At 44.2% G+C, this 25,975-nt stretch overlaps 1 protein-coding gene across 1 annotated transcript in view; it reads left to right on the top strand.

Moving 5' to 3' along the window:
* Positions 1–25,975, top strand: part of ATG9A (autophagy related 9A) — an 83,261-nt gene that overhangs the window by 44,225 nt on the left and 13,061 nt on the right. Inside the window, exons 9-11 of the mRNA XM_073634361.1 lie at positions 1,606–2,354; positions 13,922–14,075; positions 25,551–25,730. Coding sequence (XP_073490462.1) covers positions 1,606–2,354; positions 13,922–14,075; positions 25,551–25,730 — 1,083 coding nt within the window. The remainder of the gene's footprint in view (positions 1–1,605; positions 2,355–13,921; positions 14,076–25,550; positions 25,731–25,975) is intronic.

Genomic DNA, 25,975 nt, shown 5'->3' with positions numbered 1-25,975 from the left:
CCCCTCATCCCCTGCAGCGCTGCTGGGTTCCCCCCACCCCTCTCCCTCCGGCTGCTGCGGGGATCTGTCAGGATTGAGAGTGGAGAAGAGGCCGGTAAATGTGTAATTTACCAGCCTCTTCCTTATCTTAATGAATAGAGTCAGTGATCTGTACCAATGTTCATTCGTAACAGGGGCATAGTAAACTGTTTTGTATGCTTCATTCGTATGCTATTCTTGTCCATTCATCCTGTGCAGCTGAGGCTGCAGAGAAGCAGATTGAGGGCTGTGTCCTTTATCTACTTTCTCTGCATCAAGGGTGAAACATCAGATGTCTGTTTAGACTCCTGATATCTCACCAACGTCCGCCCACCCCCTACGGGGCCCCTAAAAATTAAGAAAATAATATTGTAAAAAATAATAAAAAAATTACTGACACCAGTGGTGGAACTACCAGGGTCACAAAGGTCACACTTGCATAGTTACATAGTTAGTCAGGTTGAAAAAAGACACAAGTCCATCTAGTTCAACCATAAAAAAATAAATAAATAAAATAAAAAATATCATACAATTTCATATACCCAATCCTATACCCACAGTTGATCCACAGGAAGGCGAAAAAACCCAGAAAAGCATGATCCAAATTGCTACAGCAGGGGAAAAATTCCTTCCTGATCCCAGAGAGCCAGTCGGATTTTCCCTGGATCAACTTTACCTATAAATGTCAAGTACCCAGTTATATTATGTACATTTAGGAATTAATCCAGACCCTTCTTCAAGCAATCTACTGAGCTGGCCAGAACCACCTCTGGATGCTATTCCACATTTTCACAGCTCTTACTGTGAAGAAACCTTTCTGTATTTGGAGATGAAGTCTCTTTTCCTCTAGACGTAAAGCGTGCCCCCATGTCCTCTATGTTGACCGTAAAGTGAATAACTCAACACCAAGTTCACTATATGGACCACTTATAAATTTATACATGGTGATCATATCCCCCCTTCATCTCCTCTTCTCAAGAGTGAATAAATTGAGTTCCTCTAATCCTTTCTCATATCTGAGCTCCTCCATGCCTCTTATCAGTTTGGTTGCCCTTCCCTGCACTTTCTCCAGTTCCCTGATATCCTTTTTGAGAACTGAAGCCCAAAACTGAACTGCATATTCCAGATGAGGTCTTGCTAATGATTTCTACTCTTGCGACCAGGATTTGGTGTTCTTCCACTGTGGGGGTGGGGGCCTGGCCAGGGGTCATGGGAGCCCTTAATGGTTTCTTGATCTGGGGCCCTGAAGGTTCTAGCTATGCATCTGAGATATACAGCTATGAGGCTGTAGGCACAGAAAGTGCACTGTTGTTTTTCAGGAAGTATTTAGGACAATAGGGTAGATAGGGTGCCGCTTATGCACAATTACCACTTTTAGATGTTTCATATAAGATGCATTTCTTCATTTTTTGAGGTCAGGTCCACTTTTTCATTGCTGGTGGTTGATCCATAAATCTGGGAAATCAAACATGTAAAAAAGTGAAAACCACTGTAGTAATAATACAAAAAATGTGCTGAATGAACAATCACTATGCATCTACCGTTAAATTTATTCTCCATCTCACCGTAAAATCCTGTTCTCCACAGGCCGACCTTCCCTATTACACTTGGGAGGAAGTCCAGAGCAGGATTGTTCAGATCCAGAAGGAGCATCAGATCTGCATTCATAAAAAGGAACTTTCAGAGTTGGACGTCTCCCATCGAATCCTACGCTTCAAGAACTACATGGTGGCCATGGTTAATAAGAATCTGCTACCTCTGCAGCATAGAGTCCCCCTGCTGGGCGACTCCATCTTCTATACCCGGGGCCTCAAGTACAACTTCCAGCTTATCTTCTTCTGGGGCCCCGGCTGCATGTTCCAGAATGAGTGGAGCCTAAAACCTGAGTACAAGCGTGCAGGATCACGCCTGGAGCTGGCAGAGAAACTGTCCCAACGTATTCTTTGGATAGGGCTTGCCAACCTGTTGCTTTGCCCTCTTGTATTGGTCTGGCAGATCCTCTATGCCTTCTTCAGCTATACAGAGGTGCTTCGCCGGGAACCTGGCAGTCTCGGGGCCCGATGCTGGTCTCTGTATGGCCGCTGCTACCTGCGCCACTTTAATGAGTTGGACCACCAGCTGCAGGCAAGGCTGAGCCGAGCGTACAAGCCCGCCAGCAAGTACATGAACTGCTTCCTGTCACCGCTTCTGGCTGTGGCTGCCAAACACCTGGGATTCCTGGCGGGCTCTGTTCTGGCCGTGCTGATTGCGCTCACAGTATATGATGAAGACGTGCTGGCTGTGGAACATGTACTGAGCATGGTGACACTACTTGGAGTCGTTGTGACCATCTGCAGGTTAGTAAACCCCAACTGTATACACAAGGAATTCTCGAGAATGGTGCAGGTAGGGATACAGCTGAGCTGTAACGTAACCTTGCATGTGAATGTGCTCTGGGTGTGTAAAATTATACTAAAAAGTCCTATGGGTCCAAAAATATCCGTGGCAGCTCCTCAGTGAGACTGAAGTGATCTCTGCAATATATAAAGAAGACAGAGGGCGCCAAATAATTGCAGTATATAGGAAAAGATATTAAAAAAGGCTCATTATGAAACCTTAGAACTATGTCCTGCAGTGCTAACCGCACTCCTCTCCCCCGGCCAACATCTTGCGTGGGTGCCGCCGGTCATGGCACGGGTCCTGGGGCCGTTCCTTCAGTGCGTATGCACCGATCATGTCGACTGCGGCGTGTATAGTAAATATCTCCTGAACGGTGCAAGTTTAGGAGATATTTAGAGCACCTACAGGTAAGCCTTACTCACCTGTAGGATGAGACTTTACTTCCTCTTTAAAAGAGATGTATGTTTTTGTTTTTATTGTTTGTTTTTTTTTCAGAATCATTCTTACCAAGGTGGATGCAGCATCAGACCCCCAGCGCCTCTAACACTGAGAACCAAGTGATCTAGCACTGCCGATCGCTCGGTTTTAACAGCTTTCTGCTCTCTCCCCCCCCCCCCCCCCTTACACTCATTACAGCCCTCACTGGAGCGCTGGGCTGTTGATAGGGTGGGAGCGGCCGGCTCAGGCGGCTCGCTGAGAGCTGGGTGCAGGTCCAGGCATGTGGGCAGATCCCGGCTCCATTGTTGAGACTTGCCGGAGCCTGGACCGGCTCTGTGGCGTCAGCCCGCTGTCTGGTTACAGGATTGCAGAACAAACTGCACTCCTGTGATCCACAGGAAAGGTACAGCCAAATGAGCTTTAGCTGTACTTCTCCTTTTTAGAGTGTTACTAAACCCACAGGAGTAAAATCAGTCTGTATATGCAGTAAAGCATGCTTGTTATACTCACTGTGGAGCCTAAGGGGTTAATCCTCTAGCATTGTCTAAAAAGGCTGTTTGATCCCGTCTTCTCTGATCCTCCTCTTTTTCCATTGTCCCCAATCCATCTCCTGATAGAACAGAGTCTTAGGAGTCACTTTGCACATGCTCATTTTGGTGTGTATTGCTGAAGCGTTTTTTTTTTTTTTTTTTTAGTTTTTTTCTTGGGAGGGTGTATGTGATCAGCACAGGGTCAATCAGCACTGTCCAGACAGAGGGTTAGGGGCCCCGCAGCCTCATGGGACAGTCAGAGGACAATGGAAACTCCTCCTACAAGCTTTAACCAGACACTGATAGAAATCACAAGACTGCTATATACTACTGATGAGAAAAGGTATTTGGCAGTTTATATTTATTAAAATAATTGCATTTCCATGTTCTGTGTACTGTGGGAGACCAGATATAGTGAGTGCAGGCTCCAGGGTTTAGTAACACATAATAAATAAATATATAATATACAGTGGAACCTCGGATTGCGAGTAACGCGGTTAACGAGCGTTTCACAAAACGAGCACTGTATTTTTAAAAATCGCAACTCGGTTTGCGAGTGTTGTCTCGCAAAACTAGCACGATTCAGGCCAAAGCGGTGTGCAGTACCGCTTTTGGCCTGAGGTGGGGGGGGGGGGGGCGCCGGAGCCAAGCAGAGCCGAACGTCACATTCGGAAATGCACGGAAACGCCCGAGTACAGCACGTCTGACCTCGGCAAATCTCGGGTAGGAAATCTTTCCGAAGGTTTGCCGAGGTCCACCGAAGTGTCCTCTGGCCTTTTCAGCCGTTTCCAAGGCTCTCCGGCGCCCCCCCCGCCTCTGGCTGCATGCTGTATTGCATCCCATTGAAGTCAATGCGGAACAAATTATTTTTGTTTCCATTGACTTCAATGGGAAAACTCGCTTTGATATGCGAGTACTTTGGATTACGAGCATAGTCCTGGAACGGAGTATGCTCGTAATCCGAGGTTCCACTGTGTATATGTATATGTATGTGTGTGTGTGTGTGTGTGTGTGTGTGTGTGTGTGTGTATATATATATATATATGTATATATATATATATGTGTATATATATATATATATATATATATATATATATATATATATATATATATATATATATATATATATATATAGAGAGAGAGAAATATATTATAGTTATATAAAAATAACAAGTGGCAACTCACAAGGTGCAAAAGGATGAGAGCGTGTCCTCCACCCAGTGCATGAAAGCTGTTGAGTTTCAGAGTGTCTTCAGCTTCCAGTACACAGATGCCGCTGTCAGGCGCTGTGTAGGACACCAGAAACAAAACTGTAAATCCTGGAGTGCATGGACTGCACAAGACTGGAAGTGTCGTCACACCTGGGAGGGCCGCAACGTGGGGAGCTTGGCTACATGTTTCGGAGTGTAACTGCTCCATTTTCAAACCCTCTTTTCAAGTCTTTTTTTCAGTCTACCTCACTTATTGGCGCCCTCTGCTGTTTCCTTTAACGCCAACTGTATAACAGCTGTATGCTGCTAAATTCCAGCATAGAATTAAAGCAACAGTCGCTTTAAAGTGGGTGATTTTAAAGCCCGGATTAACTCTCTAATTTTATCACTGTAATGCAGTCAGTCTGCATAAATAGTAAAGGACTGTCTCTTCGAAACTTTTCATTTATCCTGATCATGGTACATCTATTAGTAATTACTTTTATTCAACTGGACTTGTTTTGTAACGTTGATGATGTTTGCCTTGCGTGCCTGAGTGAGGAACTGAATTGAAGAAGTGGCTTGGGTAAGTTGCAAAATGTCTCCAACTTTGCAGAACAAGTTCAGTTAAATGTCACTTACTACTTCTAACTAAATAATATGAGAGGTGAATGGTGCACAAAAGGTACAACAGGCAATTCCAAGGAATATTATTAATAGTCCATCACACTTGTGGCTGCTGACCCAAGAGTAGAATGAATCTTTGTAAACCTAAGAAAGAAAGAAAAAAGAGGGGAAGGGAGAGCACCTTCAAAAGTGTAGTATTAGGTCAAGTTTATTAGTGAAAGTCACAGTTGGCAACTCGCACCCACAAGCTAAAAAAAAGTCACTCTTCACAATTAAATAAACGCTGACATCCCGGTCCTGTGCCCGTCTCTCTGTGAGCGGCGTCCGCTCAATGTGCTGACAGATGTTATCACATCCGGAACCACGCTGGAACGCACTGGCCCCACTGGGCGGAGATGACATCACAATAGGAGGAAAGCAGGGCGTGGCTACGCATTTTGGAGCATGGCCTGATGGAGTGTACATGCTTCGAAATGCTTAGCTGTGCCTTGCTTCCCTCCTGTCGTGACAACATCTCTGCCCAGCGAAGCCGGTGCATTCTAGCATGGTCCCTGCTGAAAGCTGAATGTAAAAAAAAATCAGCGTAGGGTCCCCCTCATCCCCCCCCCAGGTCCATACCAGGCCCTTCAGGTCTAGTATGGATTCGGAGGGGTCGCCCACGCCAAAATAAAAAAAATGGCGTGGGGTCCCCCCCAAAATCCACACCAGATCCTTATCTGAGCATGCTGCCCGGCAGGTCAGGAAAGGGAGGGGACGAGCAACAACACCCCCCCCCCCCCGCGCCTCCTGAACCTTACCAGGCCACATGCCCTCAACATGGGGGGGTGGGGGCCCCCCACCCCAAAACACCTTGCCCTCATGTTGATGAGGACAAGTGCCTCTTCCCGACAACCCTAGCCGGTGGTGTGTGTCGTCGTCCCCCATGTGAATGGGCATCGTATCCTTACCCATTCACCAAAAAAGCAGTGAAATGTAATAAAAACAAGAGAGTTTTTGACAATTCCTTTATTAATAGCTCTGTCTTCTCTGCCATCTTCTCCTCAAGCTGTCTATTCCCGTCGCCGCCGTCTCTTCCCGCTGCTGTCTTCTTCCTCGCCGTTGGTTACCCGCTAAAAAAAAATTTAAAAGCCGCCCTTGTTCTGTTGATGTCTTCATCTGTTTTGTTGTTGCCCGCTCTCTGCCGACTCTTATCCCACCTTGAGCTGCAGTGAGATAATTTAGCGTTAATCTGTGCTCTAATACTACTTTTTTAAGCTGAGCCATTTCTTCATTTAATAAACTTATATCAGTGGTAGTAAGGTTAATAATCTCATCTACAATTCTAGTGTAATTATTTAGTCTTTTCATTGCTTCAATTCCCCATCCTGTCCAGGAAGGGAACCATGACCATGCCATGTCACCTTCAGTGAACAGCTCTCTTTTGAACACTAAAGGGTATTCTGGACTTTGATCTGGTCGCACTGTATCTTTGCGAACAGCCAAAGCAGGTACTAACTTCCCAATATAACATGTACCTGTAACATTAGTAGGAAGCCAGGCGTAAGCTTTATTTCCACATATATAATATAACCCTCTACGTATGGACGGTATGCCTGCTCCTAAAAAACTGGAAGCAATAACATGGAATCTCAGGTAACCGATATTTTCACATATTGGAAACTGTGAGCAATTTGTACTATAAAGGGTTCTATTTAGTTCTGGATCTGGGATATAATAATATTGACCATAGTTTCCTCCATAAACTGTAATTTTTGCTCCGCTGCAATCTGAATTGCCCAACCGCCTACATTTAGTGTTAAACGGGCATGTGATGTTTAAACAAATCAGTGGAGTGTTTATCTGTTTCAAAACCATCAAAGTTACTGATCTGTGCTCATTAGCTGTGGAGACTATGTATGAGCCATTTATTCTGGTCCTGTTTAGATCAGTGAAATTGAGAGGCATTGCTATCATGGGTATTGTTCCTGTTTGGGGATGTAAATGAGAACACACCCAGCAGTTACTAGCGTTGCTATGGGTTGCATACAATTTTAACATTTGGATGAAAGGGTTATTTTTCCATGTCTCAGTTCTCACAAACAACAAAAAGAAAAGAAACATTATCATCTTTTTTTCAAAGGATATTATCACTTCAGGATTTTCTTGCAGTGACTGGTGTGAATCCAGGTGGGCTTTCCTTCCAACTTGACAGCAGAACCGGTTGTCAAAAGCACCAAATGTGGTCCGTCAAATTTTGGTTCTAGTGGCTTTCTGACGTGTCGCTTGACCACCACCCAGTCACCTGGTTGGATTCTGTGAATACCTGAAACAGAATCTGGGTCGGGGATAGATTTATAAACACCTTCATGTATTTTATTCAATGTTCTTTGCAAAATCTAAACATATTCTAACAGATTAGAGTGAGAAGCCTGCAACTGTTGGGGAAAATATAGCCCTGTTTTGGGTGGCCCTCCAAATAAAATCTCATAGGGGGACAGCCCATGTGGTTGTTTAGGGGTAGTTCATACAGAATATAGGGCTAATGGCAAAGCTTCCACCCATCCTTTTCCTGTATCTGCTTTAATTTTTGCACATCTGTTTTTCAAAATTCCATTAAGTCTCTCAACTTTACCACTACTTTGTGGATGATAAGGTGTATGGAAAGCTTGCTGTATGTGAAGTGCTTCCATTACCTCTTTCATTACTTCCCCAGTAAAATGGGTTCCTCTGTCACTCTCAATAGTTTCAGGAACTCCATATCTACAAACTATTTCATTCAAAATTTTCTTTGCTGTTGTTTTTGCATTTGCTTTGGCTACTGGCCAGCTCTCGGGCCAACCTGAAAACATGTCAACACACACTAAAGCAAACTCATAGGTGCCTATTCTGGGCATTTGAATGTAGTCTATTTGAATTCTTTGGAAAGGGAAATCTGGCTTTGGAGAATGCCTTTGGGGAACATGAACAGGCCTCCCTGCATTGTACAGAGCACAAGTGAGACACGAAGCACAAAACCTGGCTGCAAATGCACTAAATCCAGGTGCTATCCAATAGCAGTCAGTAAGTGCCACCATCGCGCCCTTAGCAAGATGACTGACGCCATGTGCCAGCTGTGCTAAAACTGGGTACAAACTCCTGGGTAGCCACCACCTGTTGTCAGCGCACCACAGGCCCTGCTGATTTTGGGTAGCATTACATTTGATCCACTTATCCTTCTCTTCATCAGGGGCCTGGTTCTGCAACTGAATTAGAGTTTCTACATCCCACTGCTCTTGATGAGGGGAAACTGTCCCCGCTACCTGGGCGACCCCTACAGTGGATGTGACTCCAAATGCCATAAGGGCAGCATCCTTTGCCGCTTGGTCCGCTAAAGCATTTCCTCTGGCTGTCATGTCACTTCCCCTTGCATGCCCTTTTACCTTCAAGATGGCAACTTCTGCTGGTTTCTGAAAGGCCTCAAATAGCCGCTCTATGAGTTTTGCACGTCTCACTGGCTTCCCTGTACTAGTCAGAAAGTGCCGTGCTTTCCAGATAGGCCCAAAATCGTGGGCTATTCCAAATGCATATCTACTGTCGGTGTAGATGTTTCCCCTTTGATTCTCTAGGAGATGACGTGCTTTGACTACAGCATACAACTCCGCTTCCTGTGCTGACATCTGGGGTTTCAATGCTTCCTGATGTAAAATGGTGTCTGTAGTGGTTACAGCAAACCCTGTGTGTGGCTGACCATCATCAGTGTAAAACCTGGAACCATCTACAAATAAGTGTGTGTCACAATCTGATAAGGGCTCATCTTTTGCTGGTGTGACAGAGGCCCTTTCTACCTCCATAAGAGCCATACAATCATGAGAAAAACTCTCAGGTTCTACATCAGTACCATTTGTTGCATCTTCCTCATCAATTATAGGAAGAAGAGTAGCCGGATTTAAAGTAACACATCGTTTGATTGTTAAATTCGATGGAGCAAAAAGAGCAGACTGGTACTTGTCAAATCTACTGGCAGACACATGTCTAGTATTTACTTGATTCATGATTTCCTGTACTGCATGTGGCACATAAAGGATCAGAGCAGAATCTAGTACAAGCTCCGTTACTTTGTCTAGCAGCAAAATGCAGGCTGCTATGGCTCGCATACAACTGGGGGAGCCTTTGATGACAGGGTCTAATGAGGCTGATACATACATCACAGGCCTCTGTCTCCATGTAGCTGTGTGAGTACACCTGCAGCAAATCCATTGACTTCATGACAGAACAACGAGAAAGTCTTAGTATAGTCAGGAAGTCCAATGGCGGGAGCTTCAGACAAAATTTTAATAAGCTCCTTCATCTGCAATTCATTGTCCCATGTGAGTTTGAAAGGGTTTCTAGTGGTAGCCTCATATAGAGGAGCCATAAGTTCTGATGCATTTGGAATCCAGTCCCTACAATATCCCACTAACCCCAGGAAGGCACGTAGTTGCCGGACATTTCTTGGCTTTTCAAAGTTTTGTAGAGTTTTAACTCGATCTGGGGTTAGGTGACGGATTCCATGTGAAATGCAGTGACCCAGGAAGATCACTTTCTCTTGGCAGTATTGTAGCTTATCTTTGCTAACTTTGTTGTTACTGTTATAGAGAAACAGGAGAAGGCTTACTGTTTCTCTGCTACAAATGTCCTTTGTATCAGAACAAATAAGCAAATCGTCTATGTACTGAAGCAAAACAGTGTTTGGTGAGGGAGACCATTGGTCCAATACTTGCTTTAACGCAGTATTATATTCAGAGGGGCTACTCACACAGCCTTGGGGCAATCTTGTCCATGCTAACTTTTGGGCATCATGGGTAAATGAAAAAAGGTGCCAGCAATCTGGGTGCAGGGGCACCGAAAAGAAAGCATTTGCAAGATCAATCACTGTAAAGCAGGTGCTGGAGGCAGGTATTCCACTTAGTAAAGTGCGGGGGTTGGGCACGATCGGGGTATCTGCCTCTATTATATTGTTAATGGCTCTCAAATCATGCACCATGCGATATGTCACCTGCCCACCCTTCTTGTCTGGCTTCTTTGCAATTGGGAACAGGGGTGTATTGACCTGGGACTTAATTGGTACAACAACCCCTGCTGCTTTCAGTTGAGTGATTCGATCCTTTATCCCCTCAGTCTGAGCAATACTCAGTGGGTACTGTTTAATCTGTGGGAGATGGGCTCCTGGTTTAATTTTTATCATGACTGGGGTGCAATCCAGTAGACCTACATCATATTTGCTGGTGGCCCATAATTCAGTGGGAATCACTTTCAATTCTGGTGGAAATGGCAGAGTGGAGTCTTGGATTAAAAATACTCCACAGGCAGAATTTAAAACTTCTCCTGATAGACTACTGACCATTTGGACTCCTGTAGGAGTGTAGTCTATGTTTGCTAAAATTTGGTTCAAAATGTCAGCTCCCAAAAGATTGGTAGGAACTGTGTCTGAAACTAACACTTTAGTGACAATTTCTGTTTGCTGTCCTAGCCTGAGTTTAAGTGGCTTGGACTCAACCAAATCAGTAGAGGTCCCGGTTAGGCCAACACCAGAGATAACATTTGTAGATAATAATCCTGGAGGTAAGTCCTCTATATTAAAAACACTTCGGCTTGCACCAGTATCAATTAAACAGGTTAATTCTGTTTCTCCTCCAGGATAGGGGAGTTCTTGTAAAAATACTTTTACTCTGGCCTCGGGACCATTGTCCCCCCTATTTAACATGATTGATACTGGCATGCCATTTTCCTATGCCTGATCCACTGCTTTTGGCAGAGAACTGGGATCAGCATGAGGGGTCTCTAAGCTCTTTCCTAGTCTACGGTCAGGAAGATGGCAGAATTTGGCTATGTGTCCTTCCCCATCACAATTGTAGCATATAATTGGTCCCCGATTGCCATGATTTCTGAAATTGCCTTTGCCTCTTCCTTTTCCTCTCTGCTTCCCCATGTACATTACCTTGGGTTTGCTGTCTTTTTGGTTAATCCTGTTTTCTATAGACAACAGGATAGGCAGGACGTCTCGAATAGACATATTGCCTGCCTCAGGCCTTGCTGTGAACAACTTTTCTTTCAACTGGGGTATTAAACCATCAAGAAACCTTTGTTTCACCAGTTGTGTAGATGGACTTGCAGTTTCTCCCGCCTTCTCTTCCTCTATTTTAATGCCTGCTTCCTCAGCCATATCACTTAACCGCCTCCAATAAGCCCCTGCTGCTTCCTCTTTCCTTTGCTTAGCATTCATAAATTCAGCATGTCTGGTTTGTCCATATATTTGGGGCAATTTTTCCTTCAATTTCTCACAAACCTCCCGTCCACTAACCATCTTACCTAGATTTTTGACGTCTACACCACATTCTTTAAGTATATAGCCAGACATGATGCTTCCCACTGCTTTAATAAGAAGCTGATGAATGTCAGTAGCAGAAGCCTCATATGCTTCCTGTGCAGCACTAAGTTTGTTTGCAAACCCAATTGGATTCTTTCTAGGATCTCCCAATCCCTCTAATATGGCTCTCATATCTCGGGGACTATAAGGTACATGCCATTTAATTTGAGACTTACTGTCAACAGCATCACCTTCAAAAACTAATTGGGTTCTGACAGGATAAACTGCAACAGATTTCTCTATGCCAGGGGCAGAAGGGCTGGCATCTACCTTCCTTCTCTCTTCATCTTGCTGCCACAATTTGGAAATTATGGTTTGCTCTGGAAGCTCAGACTCTATCTCTCTTTCTCTGGCCAAAGCCTTAAGTTCAGAGAGATCCAGGTTTGCATATGTGCCTTTTGATTTATGCCAATCATCTGTTTCTAGGATACGAGCCAAATCCCTCCTTTGTAGGTTGATATGGGGCTGTTAAACCTCTGCTCTCTACTATATTGCATAGCTCATCTTTTGTGTGTTCCATGTAATCTAATTCTTTTGCTTTTGTGCCTGGACCCCTTAAAGCCAAACTGGCAGCCACATAAGGTGGGGGGTCCTCCTCTACAGAGTCTTCTGGCCAAACGTAGTAAATTTGGGCAGTACTTTTATTAAATATCTCCGTCAAGCCAGTTTGATTTGCTACTTTAGCTTCTGTCTCCCATGTGCAAGCTTTTCTCCACGTTCCTTCACTGCACAGTAGTGGGCCATAATCATGCAGAAAAGTTTGCCATACTTTTAAATCAAAAGTCCCTTCAGATTTTAAAGGTTTAGCTGTTCCCTTTGTCCATTCTACCCATTTATCTAGGGGCTCAGTATAGGCAGAACCGTACCTTCGATTCATATATTCTCTAGCGCTCATCTTGCGCTGGGCATTTTCTGAAGGCCTCTCTGCCTTCATTCCATTAATTAATTTAATGCCCATAATGACTGGCCAGTCTTCTCTCTTCTCTACTTGTGCCTATACCCTCTTGCCTCTAAAACAAATAGTACAGCAAATCTGCAGATTTACAAGAATAGTCTCCACTTATCTACGTGGATAGAAGGGGTTTATGACAATAGACAAAACACTCATTAAGAGACCCTCCTCGTCTCTTCTCTTCTCTGAGTTTTATCTGACCCTACCATGCGCCTCTGACCCAGGTCGCCCACAAGGAGTCAACGCAGGGAACTGCAGAGGATTTTCCCTATCCACACACAGTCCAACCCGTGAAGGGGGACACAAACACAGTCACACACACACGTTACCCAACCAGAAAGGTCCGAGAGTGGTCTGGTTTCCTTGAGAACCGACAGATAGGATACATAGGAAAAGGCAGAAATATAGCAAGCTTAAGGGCAGCTTACCTAGCCGGCATTTGAGGTCTGCGTTTCCCGATGATCCCGATCGAAGCGCGGTTCCTTCTGGAGACTCTGCCAAACTCCTGGCTGGCTCGCCAAGACTGATATGACTGATTTCTGATTGGGACTCTAAAACAAAGTTAATACTGCAGCTGCAGGAACAGATTCACAGGACTCAATCACTGTGTTTAAAATGTCCGTTCAGAGCAAAATTTATTATTACATGTTATTTTATACATAGATAAGAAAGGGGTGGTGTGAGATGTTATTAAAAACTAACAAATAGAAATATATTATTAAAAACTAGCGAATAGAACAATTGCAAAAGTAAAACCTTGAAAAGGGAGGGGGGAGTAGAGAGCGTTTAGTAGGAGAAGTGTCTGTGTGTTAGGTGAAGGTTACAGAACACATTTCAACAGTGAGAACAAAATGGATTCTCTTGTGCTTAAATGAACAGTACAATGAATGTCCATGTCAATAGCAATGGGGCGTAGCCATCCGATGACATCACTCAGAGAGCAAGGGGCGGGCTCTCCGGGTGATGTCATCGGATGGCAACCAGCTAAATACAGTGGTAAAATCAGCAAAACGCATCAAAAATCACATAAAAAATGCACCACTTGCGTTTCTGGTGCAGCTCCATTGAAGTCTATTAGCCTCAAATCGCAGGGAAAAAAAGTCCCCGACTCATTTCAAAAACGCAGTGGCCGCAAAACGCATAGACGTGAACTAGTACAATAGGAAACCATGTTAAATGGACTGTAGTGCGTTTCTGCAAAACGCACAAAAAACGCATAGGTGTGAACGTGGGGTCAAAGACGTCATATGTAATCCTTGGGCTGGAAGTGGTTAAACAAAGGTGAGGCAAACAAATAAACACTGACATCTACAGCAAAAAAAAAAAAAATGACATGTCCTTTACTGTTATGCAGCCTGACTGCATTCCAATAATACAAATAAAAGATTCAGTTTGTCTACACAAACCTTTTTTTATCTTTCAGATCATTTATCCCAGAAGAGCACATGGTCTTCTGTCCAGAGCAGCTCCTAAAGGTGATCCTGGCTCATATCCACTACATGCCCGACCACTGGCAGCGCAGCGCTCACCGGGCCGAGACCCGCTGCGAGTTTTCACAGCTTTTCCAGTACAAGGCGGTGAGTGTTGTCCTGACCTCCTCCTGCACTGAACTCGTTAGCAGTTGCAGATTAACCACTTAAGGACCGAGCCTCTTTCTGAGATTTGTTGTTTACAAGTTAAAAACAGGGTTTTTTGCTAGAAAATTACTTGGAACCCCCAAACATTATACATTTTTTTTTTTCTATCACCCTAGAGAATAAAATGGCGGTCGTTGCAATATTTTCTATCACACCGTATTTGCGCAGCGGTCTTGCAAGCGCACTTTTTTTTTTTGGAAAAAATACACTTTTTTTGAAAATAAGACAACAGTAAAGTTAGCCCAGTTCGTTTTTTTATACTGTAAAAGATGATGTTACGCCGAGTAAATTGATAACCCAACATATCACGCTGCAAAATTGCGCCCGCTTGTAGAATGGCGACAAACTTTTACCCTTAAAAACTCCATAGGCGACGTTTAAAAAATTCTACCGGTTGCATGTTTTGAGTTACAGAGGAGATCTAGTGCTAGAATTATTTCTCTCTCTCTACCAATCGCAGCGATACCTCACATGTGAGGTTTGAACACCGTTTTCATATGCAGCCGCTACTCACATATGGCGGGATGGGGCGCATTTAAAAAAATTTTTTTTTTTTTCTTATTTATGTTACCTTTTTAGTTTTTATTTTTACACTGTTCTTTAAAAAAAATGGTGTCACTTTTATTCCTATTACAAGGAATGTAAACATCCCTTGTAATAGCAAAAAAGCATGACAGGTCCTCTTAAATATGGGATCTGGGGTCAAAAAGACCTCAGATCTCATATTTGCACTACAATGCAATAAAAAAATAAAAAAAATAAAAAAAAAAATGTCATTTGAAAAAATTAAAAAAAAAATGGCCCTTTAAGAGCTATGGGCGGAAGTGAGGTTTTGACATCGCTTCCACCCTGCATTGTTATGGAGACAGGTGGGGGCCATCTTCCCCTCACTCGTCTCCATACCCAGCCAGCAGAAGGACCCGATCGCCACTGCCGACTGCTCCGGTAAGCTGCGGAGGGCACCGGGGAGGGGGGCCACTGCCGATAAAAGTGATCTTGCGGAAAATCTGCCGCAGAGACCTCTATTATCGGAAACCAGACCGCCACTCGAAGAAGAGAATACCAGGGTTATGGCAGCTAGCTGCTGCCATAACAAAGATATCCCTCTTCAAATTTGGGACGTATATCGGCATGCGGTGGTCCGGAAGTGGTTAAAAAGTCAGACCACCCAGAAATGCTTTAGGTGGGATCATGAGCCCCACTGGCTTAGTTTTTTAACCGGTTACACATATCACTGTCTGATTGTACTGTCTTTGTACAATCTCATTGATGGTTTGCCTACAATTTTTTTATGTAGCGTGAAAGCCTACTTTATTGGATAGAAATAGAATGTTTTTTTTGTATGGCCCGTACAAACGATCCAAAAATCGTACGAAAAATACAGCCTTTGAAACGATCGTACGATAATCTGATCACTAGCACAGCTTTCGATAGCTGATCACGACAGTTCATCCAATAATTCCTGATGGGACAAGCATGAATATTTTCCTCGTATGATACCAGATCGTCCGATTTTCATTTAATCAGTACAGTTGTCATCCAAAAATACAATACAGATACACTACAACGCATTACATGCAATTTTTTTTTTATTCTGTCCTACAAGAATTTTCATAACTTTAGTAACCTATTTCATCTTTACTTGCGGAAAAAGTCGGGCGATCTGTCCGATTTTCAGATCATGTGTACGGGGCTTTAGGTAGAATCTCACCCTACATGCTAACTGGTATATCTAAAGAAGATGTTTTACAGACTGAAACATGTGTGGTCAACTTTGAGGATGTCAGTGGTTAGAGCTTCCTACCATATTTTAGATCTATTGCTTCTAACCTTAAAGGGGTTGTAAAGCTTCCCGTTTTTTCATCTTAATGCATCCTATGCATTAAAGTGAAAAAACATCCGATGCTTACAGGCCCCCCAGCCCCCCCCCGTTTACTTACCTGAGCCCTCGAAAGTCCCGCGTCGTAAACATGCTGGCTTCTTGGTCCGGGCTTCTCGGCTCTTCATTGGATAGATTGATGGCAGCACGAGCCATTGGCTCGCGCTGCTGTCAATCAACTCCAATGACGCGGCGCGCCGGGAGGCGGGGCCGAGTCCTGTAGTTAGCGGCTATGGACGCTGAATACAGGACTCAGGAGCACGCCCCCAAGGTAACCCCCTGGGAGAGCATTTCCCAGAGGGGGTTATCAGAAGCGGGGAGGAGCCGAGACAGCCGCCGAGGGACCCCAGAAGACCAGGTTCCAGGCCACTCTGTGCAAAACGAGCTGCACAGTGGAGGTAAGTATAACATGTTTGTTTTTGTTTTTTTTTTAAATGTGAAGCTTTAGTATCACTTTAAAGTCTTACTCCTGAAATGAAGTGGGAGTTCCTGCTACTTCTGATTTAGGCTTCGTTCCTACTAGTGCGACTTGTCGTGAGACTTTGGACACAGATTTGATTTCAATAGAACTCGTTCCTATCTATGCGACCTAAAGTGATTTGTAAAGGCTTGTGTTTTCGTTTTTTTTTTTTAATCGCAAACATGTTACACTTGCCTCCTCTGTGCAGTTGGTTTTGCAGAGCAGCCCAGATCCTCCTCTTCTCGTGTTCCTCTTTGCTGCTCCTAGCCCCTCCCTCCTTTAACCACTTCAGCCCCGGAAGGATTTACCCCCTTCCTGACCAGAGCACTTTTTACAAATTGGCACTGCGTCGCTTTAACTGCTAATTGCGCGGTCATGCAATGCTGTAACCAAACGAAATTTGCGTCCTTTTCTTCCCACAAATAGAGCTTTCTTTTGATGGTATTTGATCACCTCTGCCGTTTTTATTTTTTGCGCTATACACGGAAAAAGACCGAAAATTTTGAAAAAAAATGATATTTTCTACTTTTTGTTCTAAAAAAAATCCAATAAACTCAATTTTAGTCATACATTTAGGCCAAAATGTATTTGGCCACATGTCTTTGGTAAAAAAAATGTCAATAAGTGTATATTTATTGGTTTGCGCAAAAGTTATAGCGCCTACAATCTAGGGTACATTTTCTGGAATTTACACAGCCTTTAATTTATGACTGCCTATGTCGTTTCTTGAGGTGCTAAAATGGCAGGGCAGTACAAAACCCCCACAAATGACCCCATTTTGGAAAGTAGACACCCCAAGGAAATTGCTGAGAGGCATGTTGAGCCCATTGAATATTCATTTTTTTTGTCCCAAGTGATTGAATAATGACAAAAAAAAAAAAAAAAAAATTACAAAAAGTTGTCACTAAATGATATATTGCTCACACAGGCCATGGGCATATGTGGAATTGCACCCCAAAATACATTTAGCTGCTTCTCCTGAGTATGGGGATACCACATGTGTGGGACTTTTTGGGAGCCTAGCCGCATACGGGGCCCCGAAAACCAATCACTGCCTTCAGGATTTCTAAGGGCGTACATTTTTGATTTTACTCCTCACTACCTATCACAGTTTTGAAGGCCATAAAATGCCCAGATGGCACAAACCCCCCCCAAATGACCCCATTTTGGAAAGTAGACACCCCAAGCTATTTGCTGAGAGGCATGTTGAGTCCATGGAATATTTTATATTTTGACACAAGTTGCGGGAATGTGACAATTTATTTTTTTTTTTTGCACAAAGTTGTCACTAAATGATATATTGCTCACACAGGTCATGGGCATATGTGGAATTGCACCCCAAAATACATTCTGCTTCTCCTGAGTATGGGGATACCACATGTGTGGGACTTTTTAGGAGCCTAGCCGCGTACGGGACCCCGAAAACCAATCACCGCCTTCAGGATTTCTAAGGGTGTACATTTTTGATTTCACTCTTCACTGCCTATCACAGTTTCGGAGGTCATGGAATGCCCAGGTGGCACAAACCCCCCCCAAATGACCCCATTTTGGAAAGTAGACACCCCAAGCTATTTGCTGAGAGGCATGGTGAGTATTTTGCAGCTCTCATTTGTTTTTGAAAATGAAGAAAGACAAAAAAAAAAATTTTTTTTTTCTTTTTTTAATTTTCAAAACTTTGTGACAAAAAGTGAGGTCTGCAAAATACTCACTATACCTCTCAGCAAATAGCTTTGGGTGTCTACTTTCCAAAATGGGGTCATTTGGGGGGGGTTTGTGCCACCTGGGCATTCCATGGCCTCCGAGACTGTGATAGGCAGTGAAGAGTGAAATCAAAAATTTACGCCCTTAGAAAGCCTGAAGGCGGTGCTTGGTTTTCGGGGTCCCATACGCGGCTAGGCTCCCAAAAAGTCTCACACATGTGGTATCCCCGTACTCAGGAGAAGCAACAGAATGTATTTTGGGGTGTAATTTCACATATTCCCATGGCATGTTTGAGCAATATATCATTTAGTGACAACTTTGTGCAAAAAAAAAAAAAAAAATTTGTCTCTTTCCCGCAACTTGTGTCACAATATAAAATATTCCATGGACTCGACATGCCTCTCAGCAAATAGCTTGGGGTGTCTACTTTCCAAAATGGGGTCATTTGGGGGGGGGTTGAACTGTCCTGGCATTTTATGCACAACATTTAGAAGCTTATGTCACACATCACCCACTCTTCTAACCACTTGAAGACAAAGCCCTTTCTGACACTTTTTGATTACATGAAAAAATTATTTTTTTTTGCAAGAAAATTACTTTGAACCCCCACACATTATATATTTTTTTTAAAGCAAATGCCCTACAGATTAAAATGGTGGGTGTTTAATTTTTTTTTTTCACACAGTATTTGCGCAGCGATTTTTCAAACGCATTTTTTGGGGAAAAAACACACTTTTTTACATTTTAATGCACTAAAACACACTATATTGCCCAAATGTTTGATGAAATAAAAAAGATGATCTTAGGCCGAGTACATGGATACCAAACATGACATGCTTTACAATTGCGCACAAACGTGCAGTGGCAACAAAATAAATACATTTTTAAAAGCCTTTAAAAGCCTTTACAGGTTACCACTTTAGATTTACAGAGGAGGTCTACTGCTAAAATTACTGCCCTCGATCTGACCGTCGCGGTGATACCTCACATGCATGGTGCAATTGCTGTTTACATTTGACGCCAGACCGACGCTTGCGTTCGCCTTAGCGCGAGAGCAGGGGGGACAGGGGTGCTTTTTTTTTTTTTTTTTTTTTTTTCTTTATTATTTTTTTGCTTTTTTATCTTATTTTAAAACTGTTCCTTTCATTTTTTTTTTTTTTTAATCATTTTTACTGTTATCTCAGGGAATGTAAATATCCCCTATGATAGCAATAGGTAGTGACAGGTACTCTTTTTTGAAAAAATTGGGGTCTATTAGACCCTAGATTTCTCCTCTGCCCTCAAAGCATCTGACCACACCAAGATCGGTGTGATAAAATGCTTCCCCAATTTCCCAATGGCGCTATTTACATCCGGTGAAATCTAAGTCATAAAATGCTCGTAGCTTCCGGTTTCTTAGGCCATAGAGATGTTTGGAGCCACTCTCGTCTCTGATCAGCTCTATGGTCAGCTGGCTGAATCACCGGCTGCATTCTCAGGTTCCCTGTTGAGACAGGAGAGCCAGAGAAAAACACGGAAGACGATGGGGGGGGGGGGGCATTCTCTCTGCTTGTAAAAGCAGTCTAGAGGCTAATTAGCCGCTAGGATTGCTTTTACATGAAAGCCGACCGCTGGCTGAAAAGAATGATACCAAGATGATACCTAAACCTGCAAGCATCATTCTGGTATAACCACTCAAAGTCGTGAATGCTGTACCTGAAGACAAAAATATGGCTAACAATAAAGCACAGTAAACGGTAAAGTATAAAAAACTGCATACCTGAAAAGCAAACATGATAAAACATAATAACAATAAAACATTGCAGAATAGAATACAGTAAAAAAGAGCAGAACAATAGAGAGAATAGAGAGAGAACAATAAAACGACAACTATTATTTTTTATTTTATATTTTTGTTTGTGTTTTTTTTTTTTTTTTTACACTTTTTTTGTAACTGTAACCGGTTCCAGGTTCGGGTCTCTCAAAATGCGATGGCATCTTGGGAGACCCTGTGAAAGTGTGTCCTAGTCTGTGCAATGCTGTACCCTACGCTAATACTCAGCTAGTGAATGGTAGCGTTCAAAACATTCACCAATGCAAAGACCAGGATTGTCAGGACAATAATAGCGGATGTCACGCCTATATCCGCGCTTACTGCAGACACGACATCTTTTTTGGGGGGTTCGCTGGGTAGGGGTACTCGGGAGGACATAAAAATGCCTCTCATGCAGCCGACTGCATTTGATTGGGGATGTGAATGGGGGAAGTACGGGCGCTGCAGAAGTGGTGGGTTCCCAATTAGGATTGGCGAATGCAGCAGGAAGGGCACTATGGGCACGACGGGCCTGTGTTTGTCTTCTTGGTGGCAGCGGGACACTACTTGTGCTTGCCACCTCACCAGCTTGAACTGCACTTATGGGACTCGCCACGTCACCAAGTGTTACTGCAGTGCTGGTTTGACTACGACCGGGGTGTACTAGGCCGCTGGCGCTTGCCAGTTCACCAAAACGCTACCAAAAAAACTGTTAGCGATCGCAGGGATCAGGCCTGACTCTGCGAACGCTGCAGTTATGCGTTTAGTGTTTTGTAAGTGACAGTGATCGATCGATACTGCACTTGGGTGGGCTGGGCTGGGCCGGGCGGAGGGGCAAAACGCAGGTGCTAGCAGGTATCTGGGCTGATCCCACTAACACTGCGTTTTTGGGAACCCTAAACTGCTGGGGATGCCAGTATAGATCTGATCGGATCAGATATTGATCAGTTCAGATACTATACCACTAAGGGAGGTGTACGGTGCGTGCGTGGGTGTTAGCGCTACTGGCACTAACCTGACGCTGCCTGGGGCTGGTGCTTGCCAGTTCACCAAAACGCTACCAAAAAAACTGTTAGCGATCGCAGGGATCAGGCCTGACTCTGCGAACGCTGCAGTTATGCGTTTAGTGTTTTGTAAGTGACAGTGATCGATCGATACTGCACTTGGGTGGGCTGGGCTGGGCCAGGCGGAGGGGCAAAACGCAGGTGCTAGCAGGTATCTGGGCTGATCCCGCTAACACTGCGTTTTTGGGAATCCTAAACTGCTGGGGACGCTAGTATAGATCTGATCGGATCAGATATTGATGCGTTCAGATACTATACCACTAAGGGAGGTGTACGGTGCGTGGGTGTTAGCGCTACTGGCACTAACCTGACGCTGCCTGGGGCTGGTGCTTGCCATTTCACCAAAACGCTACCAAAAAAACTGTTAGCGATCGCAGGGATCAGGCCTGACTCTGCGAACGCTGCAGTTATGCGTTTAGTGTTTTGTAAGTGACCGTGATCGATCGATACTGCACTTGGGTGGGCTGGGCCGAGCCGGGCGGAGGGGCAAAACGCAGGTGCTAGCAGGTATCTGGGCTGATCCCGCTAACACTGTGTTTTTGGGAACCCTAAACTGCTGGGGACGCTAGTATAGATCTGATCGGATCAGATATTGATCCGTACAGATACTATACCACTAAGGGAGGCGTATGCTGCGTGCGTGGGTGTTAGCGGTACTGGCGCTAATCTGACGCTGCCTGGGGCGACGCATATCACCGCCGGGCGATCAGGGGGCTAAATCTTTATTCGGTAATAAACGGCGGGTGCCCTGACACTATAAAAAATAAACAAACTAACCAGCGTCACCCGTAACGGTTATACGGTGATCAGTGGTGAAAGGGTTAACTAGGGGGCAATCAAGGGGTTAAAACATTTATTAGGTAGTATATGGGGGTCCCTGTCGCTATAAAACGCTGACGGCGAACCTAAATATTTACCTCACTAACTAGCATCACCAGCGACACTAATACAGCGATCAGAAAAATGATCGCTTAGCGACACTGGTGACGGGGGGTGATCAAGGGGTTAAAACTTTATTAGGGGGGGTTAGGGGGGTACCCTAGACCTACAGGGGGCCTAACACTCACTGCCCTGACACTGTAACTGTCACAAACTGACACCAATACAGTAATCAGGAAAAAAAAAAAAAAAAAAAAAACCTGCTGGTGTCAGTTTGTGACAGGGGGGGGGGGTGATTGGGGGGGGATCGGGGGGCGATCGGGGGGGGGATCGGTGTGTAATGTGTGCCTGGCATGTTCTACTGTGTGTGTGTGTGTTGTGCACTTACATTGCAGTCTTCTCTCCTCGGCCCGGAACGGAAAATACCGAGCCGAGGAGAGATGACATCATTTCCTCTGCCTCTGTGTACAATACAGAGGCAGGGAAATGATCCCATTGGCTGGGAGCGATCGCGAGGGGGGGGCCACGAATGGATGGCCTCCCCCTCACCACCGATCGCCGGGGGACATTTGCCGACCGCCGCAGGCACCGGGGGGGGGTCCGATCGGACCCCCCACCCGCGGGCAGGCAAGGACGTACATGTAAGTCCTTTTGCCTGCCCGTGCCATTCTGCCGACGTATATAGTCGTGCGGCGGTCGGCAAGTGGTTATGTGCTTCTCAGCCAGCAGCTTGCTACAGGGGGCACCCAAGCCGAGTCAGAGCTCCATGTATCCATTCGAACATGGTGCCCCGACCTGGCCCCGTCCCCTCTCTCCCCTGATTGGCTGACTGACTTTGATTGACAGCCAATGGCGCAGCTGCTCTGTCTCAGCCAATCAGGAGGAGTGTCCTGGATGGCTAAGGGGATTGTGGACATCGCTGGAGAGAGATGGGGGCTCAGGTAGATAATTAGGGGGGTGCTACACACAGAAGGTTTTTTATCTTAATGCATAAAGATAAAAAACCTTCTGCCTTTACAACTCCTTCTAAAGTGGAGTTGCACCCATTTTTTTTTTTTGTTTTTGCAAGTTTCTTTCATCCACATGCCCACCCGCAGTGCAGTGCTAAATGGATATTATTATTATTATTATATTTTTTTTATTATTATAAATTTTTATTATCTATTTATTTTATAAAAAATATATATATATATATATATATTAGGGCTGGGAAAATAATTGATTTAAATCTTGAATCGTGTTGAGAGGTCTAATCGATTCAAAATTTAAGCAAATTGATTTTTTTAGATTTTTTTTTTTTTCACTGCGCCGGTCCCGAGGCGCTGCGGGCATGAGTTTTTAGGCGAGGCCGCGGCTTCAGCCTAGTCCGCGGCGTCCGGCCTTGCGGACTAGGCCGAAGCCGCGGCCTCGCCTAAAAACTCATGCTCGCAGCACCTCCGGACCGGCGCGGCTTTGGCCTAGTCCGCGAGGCCGGACACCGCGGACTAGGCTGAAGCCGTGGCCTCGCCTAAAAGCTCATGCCCGCAGCGCCTCGGGACCGGCGCGGTTTCCAAAAAAAGGAAAAAAATCAATTCGAATCGTGAATCGATGTTTTTTTTTTTTTTTAAGAGAATCGAAGATTTTTTTTTTTTTTAAGAAAATCTCCCAGCCCTTATATATATATAATACTTTTTTTTTTTTATTATTATTATGTCTGAATACCTTCATTTTAAATTTTGTTGGCCGCACTTCCGGTCCTGGACACCTAGGCAATGTCGTCATCCGGCAAGGTTATGGCAACCTGTCAATCAAAAGAGAATCAGGCGATGCCCTTGGACTCCTGGGATAGATGACACTGATATCCCAGGAGTCCAAGGGAATCACCTGATTCTCTTTTTAATTGAAAGGTCGCCCGCTGCCCGTGTTATGGCATCCTGCAATCAACAAACTGTGCCGCGCAGTGTCATTGCACCCAATCCCAGAATAAGGCACACGTGGGCTTCAGATGCCCAGAACTATGATGGGCCCTGCCTGCTTCTGAGATCATGCAATTTTTTTACAGATGGGAAAAAAAAAACACACATAACTATAGTTGGGACAGTGTCTAAATAGTAATTACAATCTGTGCCAATCATGGGGCTCCCTTAAGAAAAAAAAAACTGATTAGGGTGACTGGAGCTCCTTTTTTAAAGTCACAACGACTTGGAAAGCCACTACTTTGTTGTGACTTTCTTGCAACTTGAGTGCCAAAGAGTGTAAAGTCGCATGAAAGTCGCGCTCAAAATGACGTGACTTTACAGTCAAACCAGTGAGAACGGAGCCTTCTTCTCTAGATTAGAAGTTGAGAATCCAGCAGGATCACCTGATATTTACTGCAACAAGCATGCAGATACAGGGACACTTAAAATGTAAAGCTCAGTAGTAAAGCTGTAGCATTGATACCCGCCTCTTTATTTTTTGTTTCGTTCTTTTTTTATTCTATGGCAGTTGTAAAGCGTTTCACTAAAGCCACTTGGAACATTTCAAGAGTTGAAAGCTAAAAACTCTGAGAGGTGTGGCTGTAAGGGATTGTAGTCAATATTTTGTCATCTCAAATTAAATGTAAAAGAAAGTGGTGTTCCACCCAAAAAAAAAAAAAACTACATGAAAAATCCTAAAAAAAATACAAAAAAAAATTGGATATATATATATATATATATATATATATATATATATATATATATATATATATATATATATATATATATATATATATATATATATATATATATATATATATATATATATATATATATATATATATATATATATATATATATATATATAATTTTTTTTTTACTCACCCCTAAATGGCTGTTGCTAGGTGGTCCCTTGTAGTCTGTCTCTTTCAGTGCCTGGGCTGGTGACATCACTTCCGTCTCGGCACAGGAAGGGCTCCGCTCTGCACCCTCCCTCCTGTCAATCATCTGGGACCCATTACAGGTCCCAGGTGACTGAGCGGCCAATCACGGCGCTCGGCGCCGCTCGCGCATGCGCAGTGGGTGCCAGGCTGTGAAGCCACAGCCCGGCGCCCACAGTTGCAATGCCGGCGCCGCCGAACAGAGGGGGAGATGAGCGGGGGACAGGTAAGTGTCCAATTAAAAGTCAACAGCTGCAGTATTTGTAGCTGCTGACTTTTTAAATTTTTTTTTTAATTTTTTTTTTTTTTTTTAGTGGCCCTCCTCTTGAAGTTGCTTTTCAAATTTAACGTAAACTGATGCTTTGCCTATGCAGGGAAAAGCAATAAGTTTGCATTAATGTTCCCCTCACCAGCGGTAGATATCTTTCCCCTCCATTCTACCAGAAGTGAGGAAAATATCCAGTACTGCTAGGAATTTAGAAGCATGTGACTCAGTCCATGTGAAAGCTCGAGACAAAACATCAGCTCAGTCACATGGGAAGAGTCCATAGATCTGTGAAAGCTTTGACTGGAATGCCTTTTAGTTTACACAAGGTGACTTCTCCTGCTCTTGGCAGCAACAGAGCAGCAGGTGATTGGAAGTATTTGGGGATTGAAGTGAACTCTGCATGTTGTGCAAAGCAGCAGGTTCACTTCAACACAGCAATTTACTGCATAGTATTGGCGGGTCACTGATTGACCTTTTATTGTTCTCATTTTCAGGTCTTCATTCTGGAGGAACTGCTCAGTCCGCTGCTCACTCCCCTTGTTCTGATATTCAAACTGCGCCCGAAGTCCTTAGAGATCATTGACTTCTTCAGGAATTTCACAGTTGAGGTGGTGGGTGTCGGGGACACCTGTTCATTTGCACAAATGGATGTCCGCCAGCATGGCAATCCTACCGTAAGTATGCAGTCCTGAAATGACATAGGTATTAGATGGGCATCCCTTGAACTCCTCTCCTAGAACAGGGATCTCCAAACTATACAAAAAAAAGGGCCAGTTTACTGTCCTTCAGACTTAAGGAGGGGTGGACTGGCCATTGGAAGCAGAAATTGTCATGGCAGCATTGGGAGTAAACCATGCATCTGTGGCATTAGGGGGAGAAATAGTGCCCCATTGTTGGTGTCAGTGGGAGAAATATTGCC

The sequence above is a fragment of the Aquarana catesbeiana genome, linkage group LG06, assembly GCF_042186555.1.
Source record: "Aquarana catesbeiana isolate 2022-GZ linkage group LG06, ASM4218655v1, whole genome shotgun sequence".
In the NCBI taxonomy this organism is placed as follows: Eukaryota; Metazoa; Chordata; class Amphibia; order Anura; family Ranidae; genus Aquarana; species Aquarana catesbeiana.
Note: the sequence above shows the minus strand (reverse complement) of the source record. Positions and strands in the feature narration are given on the sequence as shown.